Below are 10,868 nucleotides of genomic sequence, written 5' to 3' on the forward strand. Positions count from 1 at the left end.
AGTTCCTCCAAATGATACTCCTCAGATGAGTTGAGGCTACACTGCTTGTGTATAACCAGCCTCAAGAGAAAGATTAGGATGGATAGATCCTCTGTGGATGATCTTGTTTTGAGAAATATATACCTAGACTTCGCTTAAAGCAATCGCCCAGCTCTTTTAGGGTAAGTATGATAAAAGCATTCTCCGTGGGCCCTTCTGTGGTGTTCAGTTGCCAAGGGCTTTGATGGAAATAGTCAACAAACTTACACAATATAAGCCACAACACTCAACTGATTTTTTATGGATCTGAGCAAACAGGTCTTTTCACAGGGAACAAACAAACAAACGAAATATTCCCACAATTCTTCCAAAAGGGTAGAAATTAGGCACTAAACTGTTTTATTTCAAAATTTATAAAAAAAATATATCTGAAGGCATGAAATCACAAGCATCCTCCAACACAATTTAAAATGAGCATCCGTGCATGGGGGAAAACACAAACAAACAAACAAAGCATTTGAGAAACCTAGTGTTCCAGACACTCTTCTTCACTTTTCATACGCAACTGAAGTTCTTACGTATGAAAAAAGTTAACAGCCACTGATTTAAAAAATTGTCGTGCTATAATTTAAAGCAAATATTTTTATTACTACACAGGTCTCCCCCACCCCCACGACAAAAAACCCAGAAAACTAAACCGACTGTGGAAATGGTGACTTGGCTGTATAATAACTAATACAGTGATGGCGAACCTTTTCGGCTTCAAGTGACAAAACCGCAATGTGCGTGTGCCAGAGCATTGGAAACCCGAAGACCAGCTGGCCAGCATGCACATGCCTGTTTTTTGGGCGTTTTCCAATTGTTTTTTGGCCCCAAACAGCCTGAAAATGGTCCAAAAATGGTTTGAAAAAGGCTTGAAAATAGCCCAAACCAGGGTGTTTTTAGACCATTTTCCAGGCCATTTCCAGGCTGTTTTTTGGGTCATTTTCAGGCCATTTTTTCAGGCCCAAAATGGCCTGTTTCTGGTTTCCGGAAGAACAGCTGGCAACAGCATGCATGCCCACAGAGAAGGCTCTGCGTGCCCCCTCTGGCACACGTGCCATAGGTTCGCCATCACGGCACTAATATCCTAATTAAAACCTGGGTCCCAATTTAAACATGCTTTGCATTTAAGAGTGCCCATGCGTTTCATTGGAAAAGAAGGGATTCAACTATAAACATGAACACTGTGCTTGAAATGGCACAGAGTCCATTGAGCGGCTGCCCAAATGAAGACCTACAGGAGGCCTTGCAATTTAACACTCCAAACTAAATGACTGACCAGCTTTTTCTCTTGTCCAATAGCGGGGAGGTCCCCAATTGTAGACTTCCAAGTTTCAGAATTTGTAAGATTTGCAGACTTCAAGTTCTAGAATTTCCCAGGCAGCATAGCTGGCTGGCTGAGGTATTCTGAGAGTTTGAAGTCCCAACAAGCCTTAAAAGTTGCTAAAATTGAGGATCCCTGCAATAGAAGACTACAAAAATGGCAGACAAAGAACGTTGTCAAATATACAAGAATACAGTGCTGGGAAGGATTCTGTACAGTGAATCGATCCCTAAACAGGCCTCAACCACAGAAGCCTGGCGAAGCTGTTCACTGCCCCTCAAGTGCCAACAAGCTTATTTCAAGGGCAGCAAAAAGAAAAGAAAAAAGCCAGGAAAGTTACACTATTGTTAACTTCTGTGGTTAAAAACCAGACTTCCTCAAGGCAAGTGAATGAACACGCAACTAACAACCCGGGGAGTGAAAAACTGTTCTCCGAAGACGCCTGCAGCTATTGGTTTCAAGTCTTGCTGGCCGCTGTTGGCTTTGAACAAACTGACATGCAATATGAACTGCATCCAAGTGTCAGGCTAATGAAACATGACGATGCTGGGAAGTAAAATTACAATTGTTGACAAAGAGCAACCGTTTGATATTCTGAGACCAAATTGACCTCTCGTTGGAAGATAACTCCCCAGAAACTTGTAAGAAGACAATTAAGAACATCTTGGATTTGTTGCACGTTCTCCAATTTTTACATGTTATATTAAACCATGGCTTTGTTCTTGAAGAACAATTCTTTTTCCTGCTTTCAAATATCAGAAGTGTTTGTATTCACCATGCTCTACTTTGCTTGCAATTAAAATTCTGCTTGACTTGCCTTTATGCAATTTGCCGCCTTGCTCAGAGGTCAAGCCACAGGAGGCATCTATAATCACCAAAAGAATCTGCTGCGCATAACAACAGAAGTTGCCAGCGGGGTCTGTCACTCACCGAACGGCTTCTCCAGACCCCTGAATGCAGGATACTTGCATTCAAGGGTGATTGGGGTACAGTGTGGTGGCTTTTAGGCAGAAATTCAAAGAAACAGACCACCCAGATCTGAAAAGCAGATGCTACAGAGCTAATTGGAGCCCGAAGGAGAGAAGAAACAGATTCTGAAGATGTATGGTTTTATTAAGGTCTGTCTTTTAGAATAGCGTCCCCAACATTTCCTGCTGTGAGGACTGGCGGTGGCGAGGGGATAGTTTTGTCTGTGCGCATGCCAGTTGCACTAACGCAGCTTCGCCTGCTGCTTGTGGGACCAGTTTCCAACAGACCATGGCCCAGCACTGGGCTGCAGACTGGGGGATTTGGCCGTTTTCTAGTTATCTTAGAAAATTCCGTTTAAACTGTCTGAAATGCTTATTAAGAATTACAACCATGAAAGGCTGCTTCATTTTCCTCCTATAACTGCCAGATTAAAATCTTTTTTAAAAAATATATAGAAATATTATAAATACAAGGGCTTTTTTTTAAAAAAAGGCCCCCCTTTCTGCGTGCAATCCCTTATGACTTGAGTGACGCCAACGAGTCATTTTGCACCTATAGTAGTTTTGCCATCTTCAAGTATATAAAAAGTTCTGTAATTTGTTATGCGACACAATTCGCCATTTACACAAAGATCCTAGTTTTGCTTAAAGCTGAACTATTTTGTACTTCTTGTGTATATTTCAGCCTTCCCAACTTTTAACTCCCATTAAAAGTCAGACTTCTGGCAAAAAGGTGGCAAACTGAATATCTCGGTATAAACCTGAGTTGCCTTACTTGCTTTACCACAAAGGAGATGGAAAAACTGATCAGAAAAGCAGAGTCACTAAAATCAGGAGTGCAAATATGGACATTTTGTCTATTTCCTCTTTGGATGAGGGCAAGGCTTAAGAAAAGCAAATGAAATGGACCCAAAATTTCCAGTGCCTGCTCTTTGGAAAACCTTGGCTTTCTGAATAAGTACCCAGAGGTAGCTTAGCAGCTCACTGACAATATATTTCCTGAATTCCAGGGAATTTAAAAAAGAGAAGAATTACCAGCTTCTTTGAGCAGGCAAGTCTAAAACCCCCAGATTTTTCTCTACCTTTCTGCATTTAAAAACATTAAACGATGATATAGAAATACAGCAATCGCCATTTGTGCTCCTTGCTATAGAAACAAATCTTGCAAGCATCCAACTATCTAATGAAAATTTAACTTGGAGTTTCAATTTATAAATTGATATAAATTATACATTCCTGGAAGATGCTAGAGACGACTAGCTTCTAGACGATATTTCGTTTGGGCTAATGAGAACATGCGCTCTCCCTTTATAATACGATGGCAGAGAGAATTCGGAGGTTTGCAAGGTTTCCAGAAGCATCAGTCGAAATTGGGGAAATTGAGGAGTCGGTACAACAAAACCAGTGGTTTGCCCTGCTGCTTAAAAGCCATGCACTACACTCGAGCCGGAATGAATTCTTTTTTCTTTTCTTTTTTTTAAAGTGGGTTGCCTATAAAATCAATTTGTGTTAAAATACCAAGTCACCATTTTGCCAGGCACAAGGAACCGGAAAGCTTCCCAGATTTCAAGCTTGTTCTACAATGTTTTGAGGCTCTTTTTGTTGCAATTTGGATGCTGGGAGTTCCAAGCCTGCCCATAACATGGGCTCCGCTTTCCTCATGGTGAGCTCGATCTTTGTGGCCGTCATATTGACGAAGCTCCTTTGCACATCAATCACCTGGAAGAGGGAAAATAGTGGTTTCAGTCCAAGCCATGGAACCAGAGAGGGCTTATAAGCATCTTTAAAGTCAAAGCGTTCAGTTGGCTGTTATACAGGTAGTCCTCGGCTTTCAACAGTTCATTTACTGACTGACTGAAGTTACAATGGCACTGAAAAAAGTGACTTAGCATTTTTCACACTTGCGACCGCTGCGGCCGCTGGTCACATGACTTACATTAGGATGTTTGACAACTGGCTCATGTTTATGATGGTTGCGATGCCCCAGGGTCATGTGACCATCTTTTGCAACCTTCTGTTAATCAAAGTCAATGGGGAAGCCAGATTCATTGAACAACCGTGTTACTAACTGAACAACTGCAGTGTCACAAGTGTGGCGAGAAAACTTGTAAAATGGGGCCAAACCCACTAAACAAGAGCCAAGGTGGCGCAGTGGTTAAAATGCAGCACTGCAGGCTACTGCTAGATCAGCAGGTCAGCGGTTCAAATCTCACCGGCTCAGGGTTGACTCAGCCTTCCATCCTTCCGAGGTGGGTAAAATGAGGACCCAGATTGTTGGGGGCGATATGCTGACTCTCTGTAAACCGCTTAGAGAGGCCTGAAAGGCCTATGAAGCGGTATATAAGTCTACTGCTATTGCTATTGCTATTTCTCATTTAGCAACATAAATTTTGATCTCAATTGTGGTCATAGGTTGAGGACTACCTGCAGTATCGGCTCACGACAGTCTATTGATTACAGAGAAATCAGTAAGCATTGTTATAACTTTGGAAAGAGGCTAAAAGTGCAAGTCCCTGAACTCTAGGGGGAAAAAATCCACCTCGTACATATGACCTTGTATAGATTACCTATGAGAGAATTGTGCATAAAATGAATACAGGTAGTCCTCAACTTACAACAATTCATTTGTCAAATGGATAGCCATTTGTCTGAAATGGTATAGGGTTTCCTGCCTAGGCAGGGGGTTGGACTAGAAGACCTCCAAGGTCCCTTTGAACACTGCTATTGTATTATTGTATTTAGTGACAGCTCTGAGTTACAATGTTACTGAAAAAAGTGACATGATCGTTTTTCACACTTTGTGGCATGATCTTAGTGGCATCCCCATGGTCACATGATCAAAATCCAGACTCTTGTCAATTGACTCATATTTATGACCGTTAACAGTGTCCTAGGGTCACACACCTTTTGAGACCTTCTGACAAGGAAAAGTCAACGGGGAAGCGAGATTCATTTAACAACTGTAGCAAGAAAGGTTGTAAGTTGGGGCGAAATTGACTTAACTGTGTCACTTAGCAACATAAATGTTGGGCTCAGTTGTGGTCATACATCGAGGACTATCTGCAGTTGGCAAATGAATAAAGGAAATTGGAAATTTTGCTCCCAAAGTATGAAAATAGAAGGAGACTAGTAACAATAGTTTTGAAGGCTTATCTAGATTTCTGAGATCAATAAGCAATTATACAATCCTCCCTAAACATCCCACTTTTATATCAGGAGAAACAAAGGACACAACAGTTAAGTTTTTAACTTGTTTCCTAACAGCCTGTGATTGTGATGAATGAAAAACTGATTTACTGATGCCATATGGATTTTTGCAAAACACACATTTAGTAGTGACTTAAGTGCACAGAATCCATTCAACAACCACTTCCACAACTGTCAACTAGACTTTGGCATTTGCATATTTCTTAAAACACAATCACACCACATTAGAAAAGTCTGACAACAGAATCCATAAAAAAACTTTTTAGAGAAAATTTGTAGCATAAGATTTGAAGCAGAATTATGTACTTACACCCCATAAATTCAGATTCTGATTGAACACCTTATCACCTTCAAACACAATATGGATATTTAGCTGCAAAAAAAGAAAGGAAGAAAGGCATATCCAATGAAAGAGAAATGCAAGTTTACTCACATTTATTCAAACAGGTCTATTATTATTTGGAAGTAACTCTTCTCTTTAAATGTATGTTTCAGCAATGTTTCCCAAACTTGGCCAGTTGAAGATGGGTGGACTTCAACTCACGGATTTCCCCAGCCGGTTGGGGAATTCTGTGAGTTGGAAGTCCACCCATCTTCAACTGGTCAAAGTTGAGGAACACTGTACGAAAGAAAAACAGATTTTCCAATTCTTTCAACCACTCTTTACAAAATTCCATTTCTAGATTATCTTACTGCCATTTTCTGAACTTCTTCCGATTTCTCTGATTCCTTCTTAAAGCATGGTGACCCAAACTTGATACCACCCGAGATACCCAAACAAAACATAGGAAAGCAGAATGATTAATCCCACAACTGGGAAATTGTGTGCCTACACTGATGCTGTGTAAAATTGTATCTGCCTTTTTTTGCCAACGCATCATACTGCTAGCTCAGATCCAATTTGCAAACCGGCCCTTACCCCAAGCTCTTTTTCACAACTGCTGTTATTCATCCCAGTATTTGCCACCTCGTTTCCATGTGCTAAATTTCTAAGGGAAGAACCCTGTATTTGCTTCTATTAAATTGCATTGCTATTTTCAGCCCATCTTTTTAACCTGATTTTTTTTAAAAAATTGTCCTCCAAAGTATTAACTACACCACCCAATGTTGTGGCCTCTACAAAGTTGGTAAGTGATCTCTTTATGTTCTCATCCAATAAAAATGTTGAAAATTACAAGCTCCATTTCTGAACTGTGCCTCACTTCACTTAAAACCTCTCTACAATTTGATGAAGAGCTGCTGGTGATTACTCTTTGGATGCGATTATTGAACCAATTATATATTCATGACATTGTCATGCCCTCCCTCCAACAGATAATTAGTTTTTTAATCAGCCTCACATAAAAAGGAGTTACAAAGAACTAAGAACACCTCTATATGTTTATCTCTGTGTGCATATACTTTATTGCAACTAATTTAATAGAGATAGTTTATTGTCATGTCGCTCTGTAGAAGATGTCTCACATACTTCGCATTCTAATGCAGTACAATCTCCTCTGGTGGTACAGACCAGTGGTGGGTTGCAGGCGGTACGCCCCAGTATGGGCGTACCGGAGCCTGCCTGCCTGGAGCACCGGATACCGTTCCGGTACGGTGCTCTGGAGGGCTCACCTGAGCTCCTTACCAGTCTTTTAAGTCTTCGGCGCTTCCGCGCACGGCGCATACAGCACCTGCACGATGCTCTGCTGAGCAGCTGTCGTGGAGGCTAGTGGAGGCACTAAGATGCATGCACGCGCGCTGTGCGCGCCCATGGGAATTCCGCCAGGCCCGTTCCAACTGTACCGGTTGGAACGGCATCCGGAACCCACCACTGGTACAGACTTAACTCCGTGTGAAAAGTTTAAATGCTAGGAAAGGTGGAAGGAAGAAGATGAGGATGATCAGCAGTGAGATGGATGCACTCTGTTACAGTGGCCACTAAGCACATCATTGGAAGATCTGAAGTACCAGCTATGGGGAAGACCACCATAGGGAAATTCTCTGTAGGCTGATTCAACACTGAAGGTCTGTAGGGATTCTCAGTCATCCAGGTCATGGTTGTCCCAAAGGTGCTTTTTCAGGAGGCAATTTGTTTTTTTGTTTTTTTAAAGATGTTTCACTTCTCATCCAAGAAGCTTCTTCAGCTCTGGCAGGATAGTGGGGAATGGAAGGATTTATATTCCTTGCATACAGCTTGGTAATATGCATCCTTTTAGAGGGTTGATGAAGCACTTGGAGGTTTATTTGTGTCCTCAAGGTCACCTGAGTAGTGTTCCTGGTTCCTTTAGTCTGCAATTTTTGCTTCTGGAAATAAATCCTTCCATTCCCCACTATCCTGTCAGAGCTGAAGAAGCTTCTTGGATGAGAATCAAAATGTCTTCAAAAGAAAAAAACAAAGTTCAGTTGCGTCCTGAAAAAGCACCTCTGGGACACAGTCAACACTGAGTTGATGGCATGCAATCAATCAATCAATCATTTATGCATGTATATCAGCCCCATCAAAGGAAAAAAGTAACTTACTAATGTACTGTTTGCCTCTACCTGGCAAAGTTCAGGAATGGAATTTTTCGCATAGATTGATATTGTCACTTCACGCCCAGTTTGATGCCAGTCGTGCCTGCATGGCACCACCTTCTTCCCCTTAAAGTTGAGCAGACAAACATGATTAATTTTTCATTTAAAAAAACTTGCTATCTATTTTTTTTATTGGAGTGAAGATTGCTCAATGTAATCTCCAATGTAATCAATGTAGCTAAACAGCGTAGCTGCAACTTACGGCATCCTTCTTAATCCACAGGTGTGTTCCCGTTGTGCAGCCCTCTTGAGCCAAAAAAGTATTAAAGTCTGATGTTTTCCTCTTACAGCAACTCCAGTACTTCATCCTATATATTGCAAAAGGGGGGGGGGGGTTAAATCTTACATAGAATCACGTAGCACTATTGCTAGTCATCCAAATATGCTGCTCGTCTATAAAGAATTTTAAGAATGAATTTAGCCACATGATACCCACCCTTCGTGGAATATAGGCACACCAGCATGATAGATACACGCGTCCTCTGTGTTGCCTGGTCCTTCAAATGTCTAGGGACACATTAACAGAAAATAGTTCATTAGCCACTGAATTACAGAGGTTACATCCCAGTGCTTGCCAAGCAGGAAAAGTCACGCATGGCCACAGCCATTTTTATTATTTTGCAATTCCCATTGGTCTTCAGCTGAAAGTGTTACACAATGAGCCAAGTTTCTTCCAGCTGTCTGGATGAGAAAGAAGGGGGGGGGGGGGAAGGGAAGGCTTTTCTGTTGCTCTTTTAAGGGACATTGGAAAAATATTTATCTATGCAGATTTGGATCAACATTTGAACTTTAGACTTTGTTTAAAATAATTACTTGTTGTTATGATTTATGTGTACTTAAAAATAAGAAAATGGGTGAAAACTCCCTTGGTTGCGAATGCAAAAAATAATGGACGTTGATATATACGTACTATGTTTTCCCGAAAATAAGACAGGGTCTTATTTTCTTTTTACCCCCATAATGGCCTTATTTTCAGGGAGGTCTTATTATTTTTGAGGTGCAGGAGGTGGCGAGCGTGGTCACCTCATGGCTGCTGCTCTGTTGCAATATTTTAGGGAGGGCTTCTTTTCAGGGGAGGGCTTATTTTGGCACATGCGCTCAAAAGCCCAATTGGGCTTGTTCTCCAGGTAGGTCTTATTTTCAAGGAAACAGGGTATAACTATTCATGGGATATGTTGATGTAACATTGGTTGGCGGGTCTACACTAAAACAACAACAATAAATAAAATAGACGGTCTACTGTGTTGTTTAAATAAGATTTAAAGAGATCTACCTTTGAACAGCCTGCATTTTTGCACGGAGTCCCAATCTTTATCTCATCGCTATCATCTTCTGTAAAATAAAATATTCTCCTTTAGAACATTTCTAAGTTTTCAGGCTTAAAAGAAATTTTTTTGGGGGGGAGGGGGATGATTGGGATGTACTGTATAAGAGATCAGAGAAGCACTCACACTGAGTATTTTGCACACAAGATGTTTGCTTTTCAAACGATAGCACCATGCACACTGCAAAAATGAAGTATAATAATAATGGACACAACACATTCTTTGGTAAAATCACCTTGGAATATTACTAAGCTACGTACCTTTTTTTATTTCGTTTTCCGTTGATAGCTTTAGCTTTTCTAACGCCTGTTTCAAGGACGCTGATACTTTTAACTGCAAGCAGCTCATTGGTTCATCAGAACTAAGGAACCACAGGGGAAAAAATGTTTATTCAGTCTCAACAACTAACCATTTTGCATATTTTAAGGAGGTTAAAAAGAGTTCTTAATATTAATATTCTTGGTAGTTACTCTTATGATTAAGAAGGATTATATCGTATAGATTTACAATTTTATCCAAGATTGGTTTACAAAGGTATTTGGGGTTTCTCTGGGAATAAAGTAAAATAAAACATAGACATTATACTTAGACAGCAGGTAATAAAAAAAAGTTATAACCTATGAAGTTGATTTGGCATTAATGCCAGCCTTAATTGCAGTATTATCGTAGTATTGTTACCTTGGTCTTTGAATGGCTTCTACTGGCCTTGGTGCTTGAATTATGTGCTCTTGAAATTTAGGTTTCAGATCAGCTAATTCTTTTCGTTCAGAGGTAATTTTCACTTCAGGTTTGACCGGCTCAGGGGGTTTCTCACTATTATGGAAGCCCTTGGTGCAACCCTGTTGTAAAAAAACACTATTTAATACAAATTGTTACTCAGTACTATCAATGTACTTGAAAATGTCTCTTTTCTTATTAGCCCCCAGATTTTTTATCATTCTAACGTGTATGCTTGGTTAAGCAGATATAACCCCCCCCCTTTTTTTTTTTTACTAGACTAATCATACGTTTACACCTATACCAACTTCTGTTCTTCACGGTATTGTAAGATGGTAGGCTAGCAGAGTTCATGTTTAAAAAAGCTTAGATAATAAGAGTCCCATTTAAACACAATATGCCAGGTAGTATACTAGCCGGAAATTAAATAAAGCCAGCTAGCTTTTACATATGTCTGCCAATGGAAAAATTAATTGACTGAATTTGGCACTCAAGCATTAATATAATGCAATAGTTAAATAAAAACCTACGTAGCTACTAATACATACCTTAATGCTTAAGAAATCAGAAAAGTCTGTTGTTCTTCTTTTACAGCATGACCAGCCCTGTAAAAATATGGTGGCATTGAAATCTTAGATCTAATGTCAGGTGCAAACAACAGGAGCTATACATGTAGAGCTACCTTATTTTTATCTGCCTATAGTACAGGAGCAATAGCAATAGCAATAGCAATAGCAGTAGACTTATATACCG

General features: G+C 40.3%; 1 protein-coding gene across 1 annotated transcript in view; it reads right to left on the bottom strand.

Moving 5' to 3' along the window:
• Positions 1-3,874: 3,874 nt before the first annotated feature.
• CHORDC1 (cysteine and histidine rich domain containing 1) overlaps positions 3,875-10,868 on the bottom strand; it is a 13,171-nt gene continuing 6,177 nt past the window's right edge. The window contains exons 3-11 of the mRNA XM_087721076.1: positions 10,664-10,720; positions 10,077-10,237; positions 9,659-9,759; positions 9,347-9,405; positions 8,510-8,580; positions 8,276-8,381; positions 8,020-8,139; positions 5,831-5,893; positions 3,875-4,032 (exon numbers count right to left, since the gene is read on the bottom strand). Coding sequence (XP_087577202.1) covers positions 3,880-4,032; positions 5,831-5,893; positions 8,020-8,139; positions 8,276-8,381; positions 8,510-8,580; positions 9,347-9,405; positions 9,659-9,759; positions 10,077-10,237; positions 10,664-10,720 — 891 coding nt within the window. The 3' untranslated portion in view covers positions 3,875-3,879. The remainder of the gene's footprint in view (positions 4,033-5,830; positions 5,894-8,019; positions 8,140-8,275; positions 8,382-8,509; positions 8,581-9,346; positions 9,406-9,658; positions 9,760-10,076; positions 10,238-10,663; positions 10,721-10,868) is intronic.

This window comes from Thamnophis sirtalis, unplaced genomic scaffold, assembly GCF_051295495.1.
Source record: "Thamnophis sirtalis isolate CommonGarterSnake01/CBP01778 unplaced genomic scaffold, rThaSir2_p1.2 scaffold_8, whole genome shotgun sequence".
NCBI classification, from domain to species: Eukaryota; Metazoa; Chordata; class Lepidosauria; order Squamata; family Natricidae; genus Thamnophis; species Thamnophis sirtalis.